At 42.5% G+C, this 24,326-nt stretch overlaps 1 protein-coding gene across 6 annotated transcripts in view; it reads right to left on the bottom strand.

Annotated features, from left to right (window-relative positions):
• The window catches only part of LRGUK (leucine rich repeats and guanylate kinase domain containing), an 84,370-nt gene that overhangs the window by 5,397 nt on the left and 54,647 nt on the right, over positions 1-24,326 (bottom strand). For 3 of the 6 annotated variants that reach the window (XM_084619042.1, XM_084619040.1, XM_084619045.1), the window contains exons 14-19: positions 23,232-23,433; positions 21,883-21,996; positions 17,062-17,219; positions 10,757-10,845; positions 3,149-3,268; positions 399-425 (exon numbers count right to left, since the gene is read on the bottom strand). In XM_084619042.1, the coding sequence (XP_084475168.1) occupies positions 399-425; positions 3,149-3,268; positions 10,757-10,845; positions 17,062-17,219; positions 21,883-21,996; positions 23,232-23,433 (710 nt within the window). Of the gene's footprint in view, positions 1-398; positions 426-1,774; positions 2,781-3,148; positions 3,269-10,756; positions 10,846-17,061; positions 17,220-21,882; positions 21,997-23,231; positions 23,434-24,326 lie in introns of those variants that run through there. The other 3 variants (XM_084619043.1, XM_084619041.1, XM_084619044.1) reach the window with 2 other exon arrangements.

Raw genomic sequence — 24,326 nt, 5'->3', positions numbered from 1 at the left:
CACCTTACAAGGTAGAGAAGAAAAGAAGAATAGGTGTGTTGAAAGAATGCAGGTCCCTGTGGAGCCACGCACTAGACATGTGTTTTGGGCTGGCCCTTGGAGTAGAACCATGGAATTCCTGTTTTTTATTCACAGACCAGCTACAGAACTGAGCATCACCACACCAAGTGTCAGTGGCCTGCAGGCCTCCTGCTTTTAGGGATAACAGTTGGTTTGGTTTCCATAACAGCTCAAACTAGGACAGTAACTGATGAATGTGATGAATGACGCGTCTGATTTGGGACGTTGCCTAATGAGTTCTCCAACTCATTAGCTGGCCCAAATCCCAGAGGTCAGGAGACAGTGCTCTGTTTGCTACACCCACAGGCCAGTAATTCACATTTGGACCATACTCTTACCCCATGCGGTTTTTCATTTTACTGCTTCTGCCATCCCAAATGTTGGAAGCATGGAATTGAAAATAAAAGAATATTAATTCACCTCAATACGCGAACCCAAAAAACCCACCACAGGTTTTAGCATTAAGTCTCTGAAGTGATGTTTTACAAAAGCGCTAGAGGGAGTCTATACAAGACATTACCATCATGCCTATGAACAACTTTCAGCCAAGCCTTCATTATTTTTCCTTGCAAAAGGATTTGACAGCATGACTGTCTATTTTGCAGTAGGCCTGATGCATGCACAGAAAATGAATTAGATTAGCAGTTTGTTTTCTCTCTCCTCAGAGTTGTTTTCCCACTGTGTTATTAAGAGCGTTAAATGAAAACATTGCTACAGTCAAAACACCAAACTGTGCTAGAGTGGAAAGACACATTTATTCCCTTATGTGAAGGGCTTTAACGCTTTTACAACTCATCATAGCTTCACACTCACTTGGGTTATAGGTTTTGCCTCTTTTTACTGGTGTGGACAGATGATGCATAATCCCTTGGCAACCTATTATGCATGGAGTCTCTCTCATGCACTCACTCTGTTCCCTTCAGCATGCTCCAATATTGTACAAGCACACAGTACAATCTAATCCACAGAGGCCTACCATTTCAACGTTTTTACAGCGTGTTAATTAACTTCTGTAATTACAGTGGCTGGCTGGACAGCATATAGTGGAAATGTATGAGCTCTTTATGATTTGAACAGAACAGTACAGTGTATTTCACCAGCAAGTTTATCCACAAAAGAGCAAGAACTCTGCAGCCTAAAGGACAAGGGATAAAGTGAACAGCTTCATAGCCTTTAAAGGGGATTGTGGATGTTTTGTATCTCTCAAGATCAGACCAAGTCACTGTCTACGTACACAAGTGTCAAGGTTCCTTCCCCACTCTGAACTCTAGGGTACAGATGTGGGGACCTGCATGAAAAACCCCCTACGCTTATTTTTACCAGCTTAGGTTAAAACTTCCCCAAGGTACGAACTATTTTACCTTTTGTCCCTGGACCTTATTGCTGCCACCACCAAGCGTCTAACAAAAGTAACAGGGAAAGAGCCCACTTGGAAACGTCTCCCCCCCCCCGCAAAATCCCCCCAAGCCCTACACCCCCTTTTCTGGGGAAGACTTGATAAAAATCCTCACCAGTTGGTAGAGGTGAACACAGACCCAAACCCTTGGATCTTAAGAACAATGAAAAAGCAATTAGGTTCTTAAAAGAAGAATTTTAATTAAAGAAAAGGTAAAAGAATCACCTCTGTAAAATCAGGATGGTAAATACCTTACAGGGTAATCAGATTCAAAACAGAGAGAATCCCTCTAGGCAAAACATTAAGTTACAAAAAGACACAAAAACAGGAATCTACATTCCATTCAGCACAACTTATTTTATCAGCCATTTAAACAAAACAGAATCTAATGCATATCTAACTAGACTGCTTATTAACCCTTTACAGGAGTTCTGACCTGCATTCCTGCTCTGGTCCCGGCAAAAAACAACAACACAGACAGAGAGAACCCTTTGTCCCCCCCACTCCAGCTTTGAAAGTATCTTGTCTCCTCATTGGTCATTTTGGTCAGGTGCCAGCGAGGTTATTTTAGCTTCTTAACTCTTTACAGGTGAAAGGGTTTTTCCTCTGGCCAGGAGGGATTTAAAGGTGTTTACCCTTCCCTTTATATTTATGACAGCAAGTTTTCAAGAACTAATTAACACTACTTTTTTAGAAAGGTAAAAAAGACAGAGAAAAAAATGATCTCTTTCAAATACCCCTGGAAAGGCACTATGGTCTGTCTGGAATGAGAATGGGACTGGCAGTCAGGAAACAATACATTCTAATCCTGACTTTACCACTGACTCACTGGACAAAGGCAAATTAATTCACCATGCTGTGCCTCAGTTTCCCCTTCTCTAAAAATGAAGATTAGACTTCCCTGTCTCTGTCTCCTATTTGGAGCAGAAGACCGAGGCCTATCTCCCCTCCCTAACAGCAGCAAAGGATCATTCAGAGGTTTCCCAGGCAGTCGCAGGAGGAGCTGGGAGCTCAGTGCACAACGATCAAGCTGCCCCCGCCCCCCCTAGCTCTTTGCCATCTTTGACAGAGAGGGTCCGGGCATAAGAAGGGGTTATAACAAAGGCACAGGGACACAATGAGAGAGGGGGCAAATGGAGCACAGGGTGGGAGGGTTGCGTAGAGTGATCTGGAGGGATTGCTGATGCTGAAACAATTCACAAGATCAGAATTTGAGTAAACAGGGATATCACCACCATCACCATCCTGCCTGGCCCAATGGTATTCCAGTCACCACCAGTATCTTCTTAAAAACATTGATCTCCTGGATACCACTGTGCAGTAACTGTTGGTAAATTATGAGTTTAAATAGTGATCACTCTAGTTTTGTTTCTCTACATGGAGTCCCAGGCTCTTTCATTCTTCTCCCTATCCTTTTTCATTTTTTTCATTCCCTTCTCCAATATGCCCCTTTAAAAACAAAGCTCATGAAATCTTCAGTCTGCAGCTACGTCATCCACACAAGTTATAGCACTTATGCAATATCATCCCCAGGTTCTGTTTTACATTGTTGCAACATGTGTTTAGCAAGGCAGTTGATGTAACAGAGGAGACAACTGCATTAGCTGGGGAAATGATTTCAAGTCTTGTGCGCTATGGCATTATCTTTCTACCTGTCCAGCAATAATCTGTTCATCCAGCAGCTAAACTCACCTGGTGTCTGGGCTAGCAGGGAGCAGACTCCGGTCTAGGGTGACATTACTTCCACTTGGGAGCATAGAGGTATATGATGTTGGCTCCAGTAATCCATGTGGGCTGATCGCTGCTGGGGTACTTGCAAGATGTTTGAAATGACATAAAAAGAAAGTTAAGCACGCAGAGCATACATTCATGATTCTAATACACTACGTTCAGCACACTGATCTAGTGTCCTTCATCAGAGTATCTCAGAGTGCTTTATAAAGCTGGGTTAGTATTATGCCAATTTTACAGATGGGGAAAGTGAGCCACAGACGTTAAAGCCAAAATTTCCCATAGCTCCTAGATTTTAATGGGAATTCTGACAGCATCTTTAAAATTCAGGCCACTAATGTAGATCTCTAAATGGATATAGGTGCCTAACCTTAGGTGCCCATATTTGAAAATTTTGGCCTAAGTGACTTGCCCAAGGTTACGTATCAAGGCACCAACTGAAGCAGTAAGAGAAAGCAGGAGTCCAGACTCCCAGTCCCCATCTCTTCTTAAAAAGAAAAGGAGTACTTGTGGCACCTTAGAGACTAACCAATTTATTTGAGCATGAGCTTTCGTGAGCTACAGCTCACTTCATCGGATGCATGCCGTGGGAACTGCAGCAGACTTTATTTATACACAGAGACTATGAAAAAATACCTCCTCCCACCCCACTGTCCTGCTGGTAATAGCTTATCTAAAGTGATCATCAGGTGGGCCATTTCCAGCACAAATCCAGGTTTTCTCACCCTCCACCCCCCCACACAAATTCACTCTCCTGCTGGTAATGATCACTTTAGATAAGCTATTACCAGCAGGACAGTGGGGTGGGAGGAGGTATTTTTTCATATTCTCTGTGTATAAATAAAGTCTGCTGCAGTTCCCACGGCATGCATCCGATGAAGTGAGCTCATGCTCAAATAAATTGGTTAGTCTCTAAGGTGCCACAAGTACTCCTTTTCTTTTTGCGAATACAGACTAACACGGCTGTTACTCTGAAACCTGTCATCTCTTCTTAGTAGACCACATTGTAATACAACTTGTGTGGTACAACAATAAATACAGACTCCTGGAACGACAATCAGTATTGTATCTATGCTCTCCTGATTCCAAAGTGGTAAGCTAAGCAAATTTATTTTTAATAAAAAAAAATAGTTTTGATCTATTAAAAGAGGTTATACCTGTTAAGGGTGAGCTTTTCACAAGTATTCAAGTGATTTAGGAGCACAGATCCCATTTGAAAGTCTTGCCTACAGCATTATTTTTCTCATCATCTTGTGTCTGTTATTAACAAGGCCTGGAGTTCCTTCTTCATGTCTTCTACCACAGTCACTCATGATAACATCTAACAAAATGTAACCCATGCTAACTGCAGTATTGCCTCCATTTTATATATAAACATTAGTCATGTGCCAAAGAGCACTGCTGAATTTCCAACATAAGAGAAGTCCCTCTTAAAATGTTTTATTTAAAATTAAGTTACAGCTCTTAAAGATGCCCTTTATCTATCCTATGTACAGGTGCAGCAGCCATCTTGCTGATACACCCCAACTCAGCATGTTCCCTCATTCTTCAGCTCTTCTGCTAAGATTGCCAATAATGTTGTCAACTGCAGAAGTGGTTTGTAGATCCTTGTCCCATAGAAATCACAGATACTAGAAACCAACCTTTACCAATGCAGGACTGTTTCCTATTGTATGTTTTCTAGTGCTTTGTCCTGTTTATTTTTTAAAATGTCTCAGTGATGGGATTGTCACCAGTTTCCTTGGGGAATCATTCTACAGCCTAACATGTTTCACTGCAAACAGGATTTTTCTGCCATTGGTCTTTCATTTGCCCTTTCTTAGTTTCATCCTATTAATCCTACTTATAAATAAATCTCCCTTAAAGTGAGACCAAAAATTTCCTATTGCATAGGCCACCAAATGGTTGCCAGCAGGTAACGGCTTTTGGTCATTATTGGCCTGAACCAATTACATAGAGGAAAAAGGGTTCTATATCCCATTGCTGGCTCTCAGAGCCACTGATGACTGTCAAAAGCCTTCTAAATCAACGTCATGGCATTTCAAAGAAACAAAAAACAACCCTCCACTCACACACATTTCCTAACAAATATCTCCACTCAATATGCAATGCTGAAACACGCAGCTTGACAGCAGAGGTTAGGAGAGCTCAAACAGAAATCTGAGAAGAGGATACATCATGCACCACTTAAGATCGAAGGTCACAGTCTAAGGACTCATCCGCCACAGGAAAATGGACTCTGCTCCCTGAAGTGAAAGCTTTGATTTAGAATCAGTGACCCATTCTCAAAGGCTAAATCCCTACTGATAGATACACTTAAAACAACCAGCCAGACAATTGAAAGAAACGTGTTTTAAAAGGCTTCACAGGGATTTCCCCCTCCCTGCCAAATCCCTTATTTTTCACACTGCCAATTGAGTGTGTGACTGTCATTAAGGTTTTGTCATCAGTTTCATTAGAAACATTCATATTCCAGGAGTTTATAAATTCTGTTGCTCCAGGCTGCCGCAGCTTGAATAAGAAAGAAAAACATGTCAGCTAAGTTAAATTACACACTCTGAAGCATAGCCATGTTGGTACCAGGATATTAGAGAGACTAGGTGGGGGAGGTAATATCTTTTATTGGACGAACTTCTGTTAGGGACAGAGAGGAGCTTTCGAGCTTCCACAGAGCTTCTGAGTATGTTTCAGTACTTCTGAGTACATTTCCCAGACCTGAAGAAGGGCTCTGTGTAAGCTCAAAAGCTTATCTCTCTCTGAACAGCAGAAGCTGGTCCAATAAAAGAAATTACCTCATCCACTTTGACACTCTGAAGAGGACACCCATGTACCTGGGGCCACAGTTACTGCTTCTTCCTTTCTGCCCCCAAATGGGCACAGAATAATGTGGCAAAGCAACATTATGTTGTACCTGTATCCTGTACCCATCAACCCTTAAACAAGGGGTAGGGCTACTCAGGAAGACCAGGGCCTTAAAAAGCCCGCTCCTAAGTGACCAGGGGAGCTAGCGAGGGGATTCTCCAGGGAGAGTGTGAGGGGAGGGGGGCACATTCACTTAACATTCCCTAAACTTCTTGAAACTTAAAGCCAAACACACCCCCTAATAAAAACAAAACAACAACAAAGGAACAAGCTTCAGGAGTAAAAAGAGAATGTAGGACGAAGTCCAGCAACAGAGTGGGGGTTACCCAGTTTATTGCACCCAATGCAGCATGTATGATTACCTGCCCTATGGGCAGGTGGCATTTGTGTGCATTTGGTGCAAGGAGCTCCTGGCCCTCAGAGACCATGTATGGTCTTCGGAGACCAGGATGGCTGAGCTGGAAGAGCTCAGGGTGATACTGTTTAGTTTATCAATTTGTTCCGAAACCTCCTCTAATGACACCTCAATCTGGGACAGTTCCTCAGATTTGTCACCTAAAAAGAATGGCTCATGTTTGGAAACCTCCCTCACCTCCTCAACCATGAAGACCGATGCAAGGAATTCATTTAGTTTTTCTGCAATGGCCTTATCGTCCTTGAGTGCTCCTTTAGCATCTCGATCGTCCAGTGGGAATGTGGGGCACCTGGCCACTGTTGGAAGACAGGATACTGGGCTAGATGGACCTTTGGTCTGATCCAAGATGGCCATTCTTATGTTCTTATGATCAGACAGGAAAGCCAGCAAATCTCTCATACAGCCACCTGCGTGGAATACTCATGCCCTGACCATGAGCTATTCAGGCAGAAGAGAGTGTATCAAGTGTGTTATGTTAAAATGCATGGAACATACCTCCTTAGCACTAAGCCCCATCCTGGAAAGCAGTGCAGAGACTGCAAAGTGTGTGAATTCCCTGAGTTGGGGTGGAGCCAGGACCGTGGCACTGTCAATTACACTTTGCAGTTCTCTTCTTGGCCATGCCTTCTCTTCTTTACTCACATGTGTATGTGACAGAATCCAGGCCCTCGGGGGGCATTCAGGGGAAATCAACAAGTTATTCAATGGCTAAGGGCCTGATTTCAGTTAGACCTCACCCCAGCCTCTTATTTTGTACCTTTAATAGCACAGGCACCATTGACACGAACTAGATATTATTATTAGATGTCAAACTACCCAATTGTGCCCACATACTGTGTTTCAGGTAGTTAAACATCAAAATAAGCTCAGTTGCAACTGCACACAGCTACGGGAACAAAATAAGGAAGTCAGATTTTAAATTATCTCAATTTAAAAATATAAATTTATGTAGTTATTCCTTTGGCTGTTGCAATAAATAAAAACAGAACTGATTCTTCCTTTAAACCACTTTTAAAACCAATATAACTTCTTTGATTTAAACTGAGCTACTTTTGATTTATGTTGGTCAAGGACATGTCCCAAAATCTTAAAATATCCAATTCAGTAGTTTATAGCATTGTATAAAAACACTGGTATTTCTATATGGCAAATACTCTGTATATTTACCAATTAGACAGCTGTGCTTTTTTAAAAACAGTCAAGTATTTTATTATAGCTATAAATGTATTTTGTTCCAAATTATTTACAATGCCCTCAATGGAACAAAGTTTCTTTCCCTACTAAGTTCATCCATTGTGGCAAACAGTGGTTTTCCACTTTCCATTTCAATGGAGCTTGGAGTTAATATAGCTTTTTTGAGTATATTTTTTTCTTTTGTCTATTAGCATCTTCAGTTATGTCAGCACAACTCTAGGACCAGCATTCTCTCAGTCAGTTCAACTGCACTGCCAGTAAAAAGGATAGCTTTCGATGTAAACAGTAATTCTCTTTTTCTTGACAACAGAGTACAGTAAGAAGCTCCCTCCCACAGTCACTGAACTTTGAGATTAAGAAACATTTTCCCTGAATGGGTATTTGTATTGAATTGTATTTTAAATGAAAGTAGACAATGTACAAGAACAAAGCTGACAAGAGAAAAATGATGGATGTCAAGAGAAATTTTTATAATCAAATTTCAGAGAGGTGTGATTTGGGCTTTACTTGTGTAGCCAAGTAGAAACAAAAAAAAGTCAAAATAAAATACACGCTGGGGAAACATAATCTAAGTCACAGATACAGATAAGTGGACAGATACTCCACAGAGAGGAGAAACCTAGGAAGCAGCATGCTGAAAAAACCTAGAGATGACAATGAACAGGAAGTCAGCCCCCAACTAAAACCTCTCCAACGCATCATCAAGGATCTACAACCTATCCTGAAGGACGACCCATCACTTTCACAGATCTTGGGAGACAGGCCAGTCCTTGCTTACAGACAGCCCCCCAACCTGAAGCAAATACTCACCAGCAACCCCACACCACACAACAGAACCACTAACCCAGGAACCTATCCTTGTAACAAAGCCCGTTGCCAACTGTGTCCACATATCTATTCAGGGGACACCAAAATAGGGCCTAATCACATCAGCCACACTATCAGAGGCTCGTTCACCTGCACATCTACCAATGTGATATATGCCATCATGTGCCAGCAATGCCCCTCTGCCATGTACATTGGCCAAACTGGACAGTCTCTACGTAAAAGAATAAATGGACACAAATCAGATGTCAAGAATTATAACGTTCAAAAACCAGTCGGAGAACACTTCAATCTCTTTGGTCACTCGATTACAGACCTAAAAGTGGAAATTCTTCAACAAAACAACTTCAAAAACAGACTCCAACGAGAGACTGCTGAATTGGAATTAATTTGCAAACTGGGTACAATTAATTTAGGCTTGAATAAAGACTGGGAATGGATGGGTCATTACACAAAGTAAAACTATTTCCCCATGTTTTTTCTCCTCCCCTCCCCCCACTGTTCCTCAGACATTCTTGTCAACTGCTGGAAATGGCCCACCTTGATTATCACTACAAAAGGTTTTCCCCCCGCTCCCCGGCTCTCCTGCTGGTAACAGCTCACCTTACCTGATCACTCTAGTTACAGCGTGTCTGATAACACCCCTTGTTTCATGTTCTGTGTGTATATAAATCTCCCCACTGTATTTTCCACTACATGCATCCGATGAAGTGAGCTGTAGCTCACGAAAGCTTATGCTCAAATAAATTTGTTAGTCTCTAAGGTGCCACAAGTCCTCCTTTTCTTTTTGCGGATACAGACTGACATGGCTGCTACTGAGACTTGGGTCAGTTACACAAAATGACCACAAAAGGCCAATGCAATTTTGAGCTGCATATGCAGTGGCAATGAGATATCATGTCCCAGAGACAGGAGGTAATTTTGCCTTCTTTGCTACCCGTTGTTGCAGCTGGAATATTGTGATCAATTCTGGCACCTAATTACCAGATGTTAACAGATTGGAGGGAATTTAGAACACAACACCAAAATTTACCAGGGGGCCAGAGGAACAGACTTATGAGGAAAGATGTAACTATATGTAGTTTGGCTAATTGTTGACTAATAGAGAGTTGAGACATGGTAACAGTCTAATTTTCTGAAATGCATAAAAAAACGAAGAGGGGTTATATTGAGTGGTACAAGGCGTATAACTAGGAGTAATGGGACGAAACTGGATAGTGATAATTTAGGGTAGATATCATGATAATCTTTCTGATAGGGAGATGTATTAAACTGTGGAAGAGCCTTCTAAGGTGAAAAGCCAATCTCAAGGTACATTTAAAACTAGACTGGATATTGCACTAGTAAACATACTACTTGACATAAGAGACTAAATGACCCTGTAGTTCTCTTTTCTATCTAATATCTATGATTTCAGGATTCATTGTCCAACTCTGAGTCTCAAACGTTCATATTTATGGCATTTCCTGACTTCACTTCTTGCATCACCATATGGAACGGACTGTTGTCTACTCTTGCATCCAATTTGTTTTCACTGAGCACAGATGTCCCTTCAGGGCTGGTAATTGCAAATACCAAATGAGGGTGATAGGAGTTTCTTTCACCTATCTGACAGCTCTGCCAAAACAAAGTCTTATTTTCTCTCCAAACAAAGAATCCAAAATATGAGCAAGGCACAGTGAAATAAAGGCAGCAAATAGCAGTGGACTAAGGGTATGTCTATGCTAGAAATGTAAGTCGACCTAATATACACAGGTGATGAACATCCACCGACCTAAGATGGACAGTGTGGGGAGCTGAGAGCCCGGTCTCTCAACTTCGTTGGCAGCTTCCTACTGGGAACCCTGCCCAGTAGGCTCCTGGAGGGCTGCCCCTTGCAGGGAGCCAGCGGAAGTAGCTCGGGGCTTCTCGCCCACCAGAAGTGGAATCCAGATGCCCCAGCTTCTTGCACCCTCCCAACTGCTCCCTGCTGCGAGCTAGGCAGCCTTGTCATTGTGTGTGTTATAAATTCACAGTCCCAGATATACTGCAGGTTGGCCTCACACTGTTAGTCCACCCTCTGACTTGAGAGCCAAAATGGTCTTAAACTATCTCCATGTATAGGGCTTAACTGTAGGATTCGACTTAAAGGCTTTAAGAAGAGTCACCCATGGGACTTGTGATCTTTAAGAGCTTCTGATCATTCATCTTGCAGACACAATGGGGAAGGAGTTCAGGATGGACATTTTCCATTTGGCTGAAAAGAACGTGACTAATACAAATGCCCGCGTTACCTTTGAAAAAGTTGGGCATATGCACTAGGAGCCTTCCCCAACAGCGCCTGACGTGCTGCACGTTGCCGTCTCTGCAGAGATGCTTTTTCCTGAGCAAGAAATATGATCAACTTATTACAATAACTTACAAGTACATACAGGCCTTCAGAAAGGTAACAAATGGCCACGACATTCCTGTCTCTGGCTAAGGCTGTGTTTACACTACAGACCTTACAGCGGCCTAGCTGTTCCGCTACAAGATCTCTCGTGTAGCCGCTCCATGCCAATGGGGGAGAGCACTCCCATTGACATAGTTAAACCACTTCCAATGAGCAGCGGTAATTATGTCAGCAGGAGAAGCTCTCCCACCGGCATAGTGCTGTGCACACTACCACTTATGCCAGTGAAACTCATGTTACTCGGGGGGGGGGTGTTTTTTCACACCCCTGAGCAACACCAGTTTTGCTGACAAAAGTGGTAGTGTAGACATAGCCTAAGGCTCTTGAGTGTATAGGTTTAGCTATACTGGGAAATTACATTGTGTTATAACACGTTAACTAACACGGTGTTAAATATCACTCAGCACTCAGTGTAGACAGGACTTTTGTCTTTAAAGTCACGCCTGATTTTAAACATGGCGGTCCTGGTTTACACTGAAGCCCTGATTCTTCACTACATCTGAGCTATGCTAGGATGTAGCAGAAAGGGGTGACTGCAGGGAGCTGGTTGATTCACAGTCCCAGTATAAATTAAAACAAGAATAATCCTACTTTAATTTACGCTGCTTGCATAAGGTTCCTTTCACCAGCAAAGGATGGAGCAGGGATTTCCCTACACCCCCCATGAATTTCCCCAACACCCCCCTAGTTTTGTGAATAGTTACATGCTGTGTTGCCAATTTAGTGATTGTTTGGAAATTTGAATTGAAATTGAAATATTAATACACACTTTAAAGCACATAATGTGCACGATAAAATATGTGTATCTGAAAAGGTAGAATAGATTTGAAAAGTATGAACATAGACTAGCTTCCTTATACAACTGTTGTTTTTTATGACAGTGTCAGTGCATTCATTTCGGTGATGTTGGCCAACCTAATAATTTCAAATGATGATTTGTAAGCAAAGTCTGAATGAGCTCTCCCTGACAGCTAGTGATGAGCTGGGGGCTGGGGGGAAAGGCTGCAGGACCAGATTGTATTTACATTCAAACCTAATCTACCTAGGTATCCAGCAAACAGAGCTGTGCTGCCCCAATGATAGATTTTGGCTGGGGTTCGGTTACAAATCACTTGAATGGGGGTGGGGGCAGGAATGAAATGTTGTTATTCTTATTGTATGAGTAAAGGGCAGTAGAACTGTACTCAGCCTGTGCTGATTGAGGGCATCAAGAGAGAGGGTGGGGACGGGTGTTTTGCTTGATGGTCTGCCTGAGTCACAAGTACTATTTGACCTGCCCCTCTCCACTGTTTAAAGACAGAGCTGATTAGGCTCCATAGGTAGTCTTTTGTTTTGTTAAGTGACCACTACAGCTAAAATTACTGATAATCAGGTCTAAGTGCTCAGACCTGCTGTGGGGCAGTGTTTCTGTGGCAGAGACGGCCCAGCCTGCCCTAGCAGCGAGGTTCCCCCACTGAGAGCTCAGCTGAAATCACTGAGAGCTGTGTGGAACCTCAAGAGACCAACGCGCAGAGGTCACAGTGGCAGGTGGCAGCAGAAGTGATGGCACAGGGCTACTGGCAACAGAGTGATGGAGTGAACGGGGGCACAACAAACAACAGTGGCCAGAGCTAACAGTGAGCAGCTGGAGGAACGAGCAAGGTGCCTTCTTGCCCCCCACCTGGGAGGTGAACTCATGTGAAAGCAGCTCTGAAATCTGAGTCTCCACTGACCAAGGACAACACCGGTGAGTGCTCATGAGGCTGTTAAGAATGCTGGAGACACAACACAGTTCATGCGAACAAACATGGCTGTGGCATCCTACTTTCTATTTAAGCAAGAGATACCACACACTACAAACTGGAGGCCAATGTTAAGTGCATTGTCACTTGTTCATCCTGAAGTTGAACACTGGTTTTGAACAAGACCAGCAAATGCTCACTATCTTTCTGCACGAAACTCAACTGACTGGCTAGAAGCACGTGGTGCAACAGTGAAAGACTCAACAGTTGAAAAAGTGAAGAACTCTCTCACCACATTCAAAAAATTTGCATACATGGCTGATGAATGCACCGATGCAAATGGGCATCAAGTATTAAGTCATTGTGTATGTTATCTGGATGTCAGTGGTAGGCCAGTAGATGCATTTCTAGATGTTCAAGTTATAGAAGGCACATCGGCTGCATCTGTGACAACTCACATCTTAGAAGAGTTAAATGCTTGTCAATTGGACCCCAAACAGATGGCTGCTTGTGCATTTGATGGAGCTGCAGACTTCTCTGGAAGACATGGTGAAGTACAAGCTTTGTTCAGAGAAAAGTGTAACCCTGATCTCTCCTATACACACTGCAGAGGCCATCTACTTCAACTAGTGCTAGTACGAGCCGCAGACTCTTCAAAAGACATTTAAAAAGTTATAAATTTAATGTCTTCATTATATTCTTTTTTCAGCAAGCGTCCAAAAAGACTGAATATCTTGGAAAATACAGAAGATACACTGGGACTGAAGTTCAAGTTAGTCCAACCTGGGAACACCCTCTGTCTTTCTCATGAGCGATCCTTGGCTGTTGTCTTAAAATTACTCCAGCCGTTATACTGGCTTTGGAAAGTCTCTACCAAGATGGGATGGATCTAAGTAGTGAGGCTGGTGGATTACTTTTGCTACTACATTCAGAGAAGACTATTGCCATTCTCTCTCTTGTAAGTCCACTGTTGAAACCACTTGGGTCATTAAACAATGCCATCCAGGCATCTGCTACAACCATAGTAGATCTTTGTCCAGCAATAGAAGCTACATTTGGATCAGAGACCTAACCATTGAAAAAGTACTGGAAGAAGCAAAGACTTCAGTCCAGAAGTTGACTAATGAAGGCATTTATACTGAATCCTTAAGTGAAGAGGACAAGAAGTGTTTGTAAAGACAACTGAAAAGGTACACAGACTTGATTCTTAAAAATGTACAAGAGCAACTTCTAGATTCTATTCAACCTCTATGTAGCTTTTACAGATCCCTGTCCTATAAAACACTGACAGTTGAGTGGAGTGAGGCACTACCAGCAATGGGACTGCCATGTGCTCAGGACAGAATAGAGAATTTGAACACACAGTGGAATACCATACGAGGGATGAATGAAGATTTGACTTCAACTTATTTTTTATCATCACTAGTGGCTCAACCCGATATTTGTGCTATGTTTCCTGAGATGAAAGAACTAGGAATTCATCTCTTGTTACTCCCAGTCACAACAGCTACAGCTGAGTGTTCTTTTTCATCATTGAATAGAATTTTGTGTTCTGAAAGAAGTCACCTTCTGCCTGATCATGTGAATGAACTAATGAGCATATCAATTGAAGGAATGGAAGTACTGAACACACGAGAAGCCACCAAAGATGAACACACATTGCATTCAAGAAGTTCATTAACGGAGTTGTGCAAAATTATAACAAGAAACCAAGAAGGATGTAGATGTAGTGCTTCATAGAAGGCTTGAGTAGCCAACTTCCATTTGTGTGATGATTTTAAAACATGAGTTAAATCTAATAAAATGGTCATGGAACATTTTTCAGTTTTTACTATGGTGCCATACAGCCCATCTTCACCCTCACAGTCTCACCCCTGATCGGCCCTGACCTTCCCCCCCTCCCCCCTAAATTCAAACACCCCCCTTTAATTTCAATTCCTGGGGAAAACACTGGGAAGGAGTATAGTAGAATTTGGCTCCAACATACTCCTGACATGCTGCTTTCCTTGTCCTCTCACTCTAAAGGTAGGGGAGTGGTTGGTGGCTACCCCACCTGTGTTAACTCTACACCAGCTGAGATTTCCCCTACACAGGGGGAATTCTCTGCTGGAAATCTATGGCCACTTTCAGGGTTCTTTGTATACCTAGCACAAGGTAGCCTTAGCAGACTGGAGAATCAGTGTGTTAGTTAACATGTGCTGCATCAGCACAATATAATTTCCCAGTGCAGACAAATCCAGTGTGGGTAAGGCAAGAAAACGCTCAAAAAAACAACAGTCATTTTATAGTGACATCATCACACATTGATTTGGCATCACAATGGTACAATAAGACCCCACACCACAATTTATCTGGTGACTCTGACTCCCATCCCAAGAATGGCTCTCCAGATGGCAAAGGGTTCACAAGAAAGAGTCAGATTGCCTTGTTGAACCTATTCACCCACAGATTGTTGTGATTTCCTTCCCTTTTGCTACTCCAGCTAGGTCCAGACCTACACAGATTTCAGACAGATGTTTCACAAATCATGTACTTTGTAAAGAAGCAATTCTTTCTGATTTTTGTATGGATTGCAGGGCCTGGTTCTGTACTGCCTTGCAACTCGTGTAATTATTTCTACTTGTGCAACATTGGTATAATGTGTTTTGCACCCACAAGTTGCAAGGGCCATGGAGAATGATGGTTCTTTTCCTGGTCAGCAAGCCTTTCCTCTTACCCTGCTCCTGGATTGCCAGTGCTAGTCTTTTTATGCTCTTTCTCACTTTGCCATTCTACACATAGGAAGCAAGGAATGCAGTTGTAGCAGTCATGCCATATGCTTTTGTTGCCAAAAGTAAAGGAATCATTTCTTCTTCCAAATGGAACAATTAAACAGGATTTTACTTTAAATTCATAACAGACATATTTACAATCTTTAATATTAAAAATTATTGGAGCTGCACTCATGTTTCACATTGGAGCACTTACTGACTGACATTTCAGTTGATCCTACAGAACCTCATCATACACATGAACAAATATATTGGGCACTTAGAAGGCCAAGTAAATAGCTTGGCAGATATTCCCAGCAACGAACATGGAAACTAATAAAGGAAGCCTTCTAGCCCACTGAAGAACTTAAACCCGGGCTAAATTATAGCCACCTTCATCATAAAATACTTATTTCCCTGGCTTGACAAAATGTAAAGTGTCAATATAAGATGCAATAAAGAGAGAGAGACATAAATCGCTGTGATACAGATGACGGCAGAAAGCTGCTGAAGTGAGAGAAACACAGCCTTCTCCTTCAGTTTAAGCTAATATATATTCTGATGAAATAAACATAAAATGAAATGACAGTTATTTAACTCTACATGGCATGAGACATGGGATTTTGCTTAAGATGTCTGAAAGATGGGAGAGTTCCCTGTCTGGGTAGCCCATTTTACAGTCATACCTTTCTCCCCACTAAAGAAAGCCTTTTTTTAAGTCTTGGATAGCGGTGATTTTTTTTGATTCTCTGCTCCATCCAGAATCAAAACTCTAGACATCAGAATCAGGTATAGCTTGCTATAAATACAGAGATAGTGGCAATAACTATCTAGCAAGCCAGGCCTGCCCAAACCATCATTCATCATTATGACCTCATAGCCCTGGAATGGAACATATTTTGAAGCTTCCATTGTTTTTTTCTTTCCCCTGCCGTTGTCATGGAAAAGGATCATTAGAAATATCTGCTTGACAGCACCAACTCCACCACAGCCTGCAAGGAGAGTGAATTAAAGTCTGCCTTTAGGGAACAACCTATAAAAAAAATGAAGCTTAGATTGCACAAGGTTGTTTAAAATTTAAGCACACTGTTGAGTCTCTGGGCCAAAAAAAGAAGAAAAAGCAGCAGTGAAACATGTCTGAATTCAATCTCTGGTGACAACCATGCCAAACATGCAGCCACTCAGGTGAATGAGAGTTTTGTCATTGACTTCAGTGGGAGCAGAATCGGGTTCAAAGCTCTTGATGTCCTGTTAGACAATTTCCTTGTATCTCATGGCAGCATATCCATTATTTATCCTGAATTTGGATTGTTTCCATGCATTCTTGTAGAAGTATATAGGAGCTGATCCTCATCCAACTTAAACCACATAAATCAGAAGCAACTCCAACAGAATCAATGAAGTTACTCTGGTGTAAAACTGGTGTGAAAAGATTAAGCCCACAGTTCCCTACCCCATCTCCCCCTCAGATGATGATGCTCATGACATTTTCTTTCAGCTGCCTTTGGTACGCTTGATTCTGGGCATTCCACTCTGGGAAAATATTGACAAACTGGAAGGAGTTCAGAGAACAGCAGTAAAAATGATATGGGGGCTGGAGGGATAGACCAAAGCATAAACATCCTACTCATAGGTTAGCATTCTATATGTTTAAAATTAGAGCATTTCCCCCTTACCACTGGTGTTTTTTGTGCGGCAAGTTTGGCTGAGATTCTAACAGAGTAGTTTCTGGCTGAAGAGTCCAAAAATTCATTGATGTCAGAAGACTGGGCAATTCTAATGGTCCCTCCACTGGTTAAAGTTTTGTGATCTCCAAAAGACAGTGAGCTGGAATCTAGTAGGGAACAGATATAGTTATTATTGCAACAAAACCCTTAATTTAAACTCTGTTTACAAGAAGTTGAAATCCTGTTGAAGAAACTCCATGTCTGCAGTTGCAGAATAACCAGGTACCTTTTCACACTGTTCTGGGTTTGTAAGTGGTAAGAATGAAAGTTAAAAAGATAATAAGACACTCAGTTCTAAGAAATAGATGCCAGGGAATGGAATAAAAATACTTAGCACTTTTTGTAATTTGTAAAACACTTTACAAATATTAACCAATTCATCCTCAAAATACCTAGGGAAGTGTACGCTCCCAAAAATACTCAAAACAGAAACCACTGAGGGACACTGATGGTGTACAGCATGTTGCTTTGCTTAATTTTATTTGCCTGAGGTGCTAGCTATTAAACATTGTTACCACTGTTAAGCTGTTTAAAGACTATGTTTGACCTACCTCACAGCCAGGGAATTTGAATCACTTGCCCTTCCTTTTGTCAGAATCATTTGCACCTGAATTTTTGTGCACACAATTCACCTCTGGGCGCAAATGTAAGTACTTGCACCTCTACCTGATTTACAGGTAGTCAGAAATGCAACTAAACCAGATAGCTGGAGATATAACTAACTCACTTTTTTCAAGCAAAATTTGAGGGTGCAAAACTACAGCCACAAATAAGGAGGCTGGGCTTCAGTTTAGCTAACAAATTACCCCTAAATATCAATTTAAAATTTAAAGAAAACCCTTACGAATATTTATATTATGGCAGTGTTTGGAAAACCCAGTCAGGAGAAAGGCTCCATTGTAGTAGGTGCTGTACAAAAGTAGTTCTCTCAAAGTACCTACAATCTAAAGAGAAGAGTAATAAATGAAGGGTGGAGGAGAGGGAGACAATCAAATACATACAATCTTACACACACATTCATATTTTGTGTATGTTTGGTTTTGTAATTATGTAATAAATAAATGCCAACTTTCCCCAAATGTCTCTCAGCCTAGCCAGCTCAAGTTGCTGATATGCATATCCTGGAATTTCTAGTAATTAAAACAAGGGAGTTATGGCTCCTGAGTTCTATTCCAGGTGCTGCAAATGATTAACTGAGCCTGATTTACAGACATGCTGAGCACCCACCACTCCCACCAACTTCAATGGGAATTCTGAGTGCTCAGCACCACTGATTATCAGCTACAGCACCAATGTCCCATCTGTGAAATGTTGTGAAGTATGTATTCCTATCCAGAGTGTTGTGAGGCTTACCTAATAGTTATAAAGCACCGACATCTTGGATGAAAGCTGCTACGTACGTGCAAAGCATTATCATCATATGAGTACGGTAATTTCTTCTATAAAAAGTGTTTCAAAAGAAGAGCTGATTGATTTCTCCCAGTGTCTTTATTCTGTACATGAACAAAAGATCTCAAATGGCAGCTCATTAAAAAAAAAAATTAACAACCTATCATAATATCAGAGAACCAATCTTCTCCCTTCTACTCTCTTACTAAAAATGTCCAAAATAAAGTCAACCTTGAGGCAAATTCTTTAAAATGAATTATTTCACACAGTCCATAAGAAGAGATACTCTCTCCAGAACTAAGATATTTAAATTTATTTAAACTCCTATAAATGAAGCTCTAAGTGTATTTAACGATGCATAGTCAATTTAAAAGTTACTTTATGGAGAGCAAAATTACCAAAACCCAGTACTATTAATGGAATTTCTGGGGCTAGCAACAAAGTACAAATTGACAATTCCAAAATGTGAAAGAATATTAAGATTTTGTTAAAGGAATGTCAGGTGCTTTAGACAGAACATATTATAATTAGATAAGATTCTCTTCTGTCCGTAATCCTTCCACATTGCGCTCCCTCCTGTGCCAGAAAGTTCTAGTTCCTAGTGAAGTGGTTCTCAAACTGTGGGTTGGGACCCCATTTTAATAGGGTCACCAGGGCTGGCTTAGACTTGCTGGGGCCCAGTGCTGAAGCCCAACCCCCACCACACAGGGCCAAAGCCTAAACCCGAGCACTTCAGCCCTCAGCAGTGGAGCTCAGGTTACAGGCCCCCTGCCTGGGGCTGAACCCCCACCATCTGGGGCAGTGGGGCTCAGACAGGCCCAGGCTTCTGTTCCCCTTCCTGGGGTCATGGAGTAATTTTTGTTGTCAGAAGGGGGTCATGGTGCAATGAAGTATGAGAACACCTGCCCTAGTGTTTTAGCAGAAAATAACTAACAGCAAGATTGCAAGAACAAGATACAGCATACATGGTAACCTGCTTTTCCAAAATCCAGTCAGCCCCACAAGCCTTCCCTAACCTCAGACAAACACTGGCACTTCTAGAAGTGAAAATTAAGATAGTCCAGATTTAGATTAAATTTACTGGTTTCTTTAGAAAGCTACCTGTCATGGTAGTATCTATATGTTACAATCCATGTTGAGGCTTTTCATTCCCCACAGAGTAATCAACATTTATTAATTCTTTCAGGATATGAAACCACTTGACCTGAAAAAGTGATGAATTTTACACTATCTGTCATGAACACTTTGGTGCCAGTCTTACGCTTTCTTCAGATTCTCTTATCTGCAGCCTTGCAAGCCATGCAGAAAGTCACGACTATTGGCTCTTCCCCTGTTTAGGAAAACAGTCACCCTCCTTCAGCACTGGATTTAAAGTAACCTATGAACTGTGGAAGCTCTTGGAGAAAAGAGCTATCATAAACAAGTTTCTTGTCTCCCTTATTACACAACTCCCTGTCAAGAAACTCTCTGTCTCCCCTCCCTCGTTCCCACTGAGGGCTCCATTAACTACAGGAGTGTATAGCCCAAATAGAGGAGATAGAATGGAATCCAGGGCCAGAATAAGGATGGATTTCTTAAATAATTTACTTGTCATTAGGGAGAAGCACGTCTCACCATTAAGCATGTCTTCACCACAGAGTTAGCCCAGGTGTCTCCCTTAAGTCTCCTGCTGTCCACACATCTGAATTTAGTGGTGCTTTATACCTGAGCTAGCTGGCCCAGCTGGGGGTATGGGTGAGAGCCTGGGTTCCACTTTCACTGAGGCTGGTACGCCACCCACTTTGCAGTGAGAATGCGGGCTATATCACTCGAGTGCTGATAGTCCTGCGGTGCCTTCCCACCATTCCCCCGTGTGTCGAAAACGATAGACAAGTTCTCCCACAATTCACTGGGAAAGACTCCTAAAGAGGCTTAGTTTATTGCAGCACAAAGAATCATGGGATATGCCCCCAAAGCCCTAGCGACACACATAGAAGTGTGCAGCACCACTGAGGACAAAGTAACTCAGATGTGGCTGTGCCGTGTGGCTGTACCCAGGCTAGGTTAACCCAGGTGTCAATCACCCAGGCTAACTCGGCAATCAGGAATTATTGTTAAAAGGAGATGGGGGTTTGTGACGAAGTGGGACTCTTCTTAATGTTTCCTCTGAATAGTGTGGGGGTGCCTCAGTTTCCCCTAGGCAGTTCTTAAGTATCTAGGTGGTGGGGTAAGGGTGTATGATCATTGCAGAGCCCTAGAGGGCCGGTGTGTGCAGGAGTCTGGACACAGAGAATGGCCGACACCCTGTTTCCTGGCAACTGATGGCCTGGGCCCTTCCCCCCTGCCAGGTGAGAGCTAAAGGGTTGGAGAACAAAGGAATCAGGTGACCACCTGGCCCGGGAAAGGAACAAAGCCCAGAGGAGGAGGGGCTGGAGGGAGTTTCAGTTTGGGGCTGGCTGGGACATGGAGTGAAGTGCAGACGTGGTTGTCTGGCTCACTGCCCCCCAGAATGGACCCAGCTGAGGGGTCCCGTTCTCTGCACCTGCAAGCTCTGTTTTAGACCATGTTCCTGTCGTCTAATAAACCTTCTGTTTTACTGGCTGGCTGAGAGTCCCGTCTGACTGCGGAGTTGGGGGGCAGGACCCTCTGGCTTCCCCAGGAGCCCCGCCTGAGCGGACTCGCTGGGGGGAAGCGCACGGAGGGGCAGAGGATGCTGAATGCTCCGAGGTCAGACCCAGGAAGGTGGAAGCTGTGTGAGCTGTGTGTCCTGAAGACAGGCTGCTCACAGAAAGGCGACTACCCCAGAGTCCTGACTGGCTTCATGGGGAGCAGTTCCAGAGCATCGCCCAGGGACTCCGTGACAGGGTTATTGGCCAATGGCAAGAGGGATCCTGATTTGGAGAGACCCCATTCATATCCCTGTTCACCAGGCCAGGGGGAATGTAAGTGTTCAGCCTCAGAGCTCCAATTCTTTTTTCTCATTAGTCTGATAGGCACAAAGATGGCAGCCAAGGAGACATGTTTTGTGTTGTGAATCTCCCTTAAAAACCTTCCCTGATGAGTGGATATCTATCCGCTAGGGAATAACCTGCCTCCATATAACATTAGGGTCACACAATGCGCTTTTCCCAACATTGTTCTCCCAAGTCAGTTGCCATATAAAGTAACTATAAGTAACTGGAAGGAGCAGCATCACAGACTCGGTTCCTCGGAGAGGGGCAGTCAGAGAGGCACATTACTCAGTGGGAGGCCTGGGGAGTTTTCACAGGCCAGTAATCATGGAGGCCACCTCTCTCACAGATAGGGCACAAAGGTTTCTAATTGACAAGTAATTAGTAACATTCTCCTAATAAAGTTGGTGTTAGTTCCTGACTGGCACAGTTGGAAAGTCATGTACAGTACCTGTGACTATTTTGTCGTCCAAGACGCGACTGCTGTCCAAATCTGAAGGCTGTACCATACCTAGATATTCCTTTATGAGGAGACTCAGCTGGGTGTATGCCTCATCGTAATCATCTACAGGAAACAGTTGCACATTTCAAGGAGGGAGGGAAAGGATGTGTGACAAAAGAACAGCCATGCACCAGCACGAAATTATAACAGAAGTCAGAGATGAAAATGTCCTGTTAGCTCACCCAGCATATCTCCCTACCAGTTTGGGCTTCTTCTCCACAATACATTCTCTGGTAAATGTATTCCCAGTCTAGCTGTAAATGTTCCTCAAGTGATGAGGTGAAACCTCATCACTTGAGGAACTTCCCTTGGGAGAATAATCCACAGCCTACTACTGTGAAGAAGCATTTCCTAAATTCAGCTACATTCTAAACTCCTATAAGTCAGCCTAAATGTTCTTCTCAATTTAATTTTATTTATTGCCTTTTATTTCTTCTGTTTTACACTAAAAATGTAAGGCTGCCTATCCCTGGCTTCAGGTGTCCTTAACAATAGTTAAAAATATGATTATAATAATTCACAAGGCCAGCTATTTCATCTAAACCCTAGACCCAAATCCACCGCAGCAATGGCCAGTCAAAAAAAATATCTAGGAAAAATCCCGTCCCACTACTTGCTACCCTCCCCTCATGATTTTCTCTCACTCCCTAAACAACAGGGAGAAAACATCTGAGAAAGATCAACAGATTCAATTATTTTACCCAAAGGAGGTGATCAAGTTTCAAAGTAGAAGGGTCCTCACAGAGAAGGCCCTTGCAGCAGTTCCTCTCTTTATGCCCCTGCAGACCTCAACAGTGGCAGTATGGCACAGGGTAAAAGGCAGCCAGACCTCAGGCCATTTAGGGATTAACAGGACAAAAACAACACACTGAACTCCATTCAAAAACCAACAGACAATTAGGTCCAGATCCTCAAAGGATCTGAATACCTTTGAGGATCTGGAACTTAGGGCAGATCACGGAACTTCAGTGGAACAGCCTCATGAAAGACACTGCATAACAAATGTGCAGCTGATTCTACACCAGGTTCAATTTCTTGATGGATTTAAGATGTAGCTAGCACATAATGCAGTAATTCAATCTTGAGGTGACAAAGATACAAATCTGCAGTTCTTTATGTCCTCTGGATAAGAACTAGCTGGGTTCCATTTCTGGCAGACTCAAACCAGCTACTCTGAGCATCAATTTGCCTTCCCTAGTTTTTGTTTCAGAGATGACTTTATCTGCATGGCAGTTTGGGGGCATCCGTTGCCATCACCCTGGGTAATCAGATTCTTGGTACAAAAGAGGTTAACTCACCTGTGTTAATTACTGCATCAAAGTATCCTGGAAAATCCTGATTTATTTTGATATACATGTCCACTCTGGAGACTGCAGTTTCAATCTCTGGCCTGCTAAACAGCCCCTTCCTCCGCAGATGTCCCTCATATTTTTCTTTGTTCATTGGTACTAACAGGATATATCGAGGTTCAAAGTAGGTATTTTTCAAACTTTGCACACCCTTTAAGATTAGACAGAAAGCACACAATAATGTTTTATTCCTGAAACTCAGTGACTACTTACTGACATGCTGTGTTCATGATGACCCCTTACTTATTACAAACCATCATATTTAGCAATGTTGGTAAGTTATTTAAGTCTATGGTCTTCAAAATCTGGCATCGAATTCATCTTGGAGTGAGTGAGTACAACTCCCAGGAACCCTACAGTTCATTGGTGATTTAAAGCACCTTGCTTTCATATACCTGCCTAGTAACTGTTTTTCCTGTTAGGCCCTATCCTTTCTCCCCCCCTTATTTTGCATGTCAGAAGTCATACTACTGTATTTCTTACAACCATTTTCTGACCAATTTATACCCCACATGTCACTTTCACCACCACTGAATTTGGCCCTTTCATTTTTACAATGAACCACATCAGAATCTTCTTCTCAATCAGAATGTCTTTCTAACTGATGCTGAGCAGCCTGATAACTTTTGGAGAATGAGGGTTTATTAAACCACAGTAGTTTATGATGGTAAGCGAACTGCTTTTGAATTTTTGACGGCATCTCTTATACCAAACCATGATATTCTGAGAAAGGGGGAAGTCTACATCCGCACTAAACATACCTGAATAGCATAAAGAAATAAAAAATACAGTATGTGACATTTATACAGGATCCTAAAGCACTTGGCACAGATCAACTGGCTTCTCTGTTTGAGTCCAAATTCTGCATATGTGGCTATATAATGGTGAGGGGAGGAAGGCTAATATGTAAGGGCCAGACAAAACTGCAGCTGTCTGCTCTGGGTACCATATGGGCTGCTCCATCCTGACTTCCCCCACAACCATCTGGGATATACAAATGCCCAAAGGCAAAGGAGAGAAGACAGAGCTATATAGCTCCATCCC

The sequence above is a fragment of the Lepidochelys olivacea genome (genome assembly GCF_965140295.1).
Source record: "Lepidochelys olivacea isolate rLepOli2 genome assembly, chromosome: 1".
NCBI lineage: Eukaryota > Metazoa > Chordata > Testudines > Cheloniidae > Lepidochelys > Lepidochelys olivacea.
Note: the sequence above shows the minus strand (reverse complement) of the source record. Positions and strands in the feature narration are given on the sequence as shown.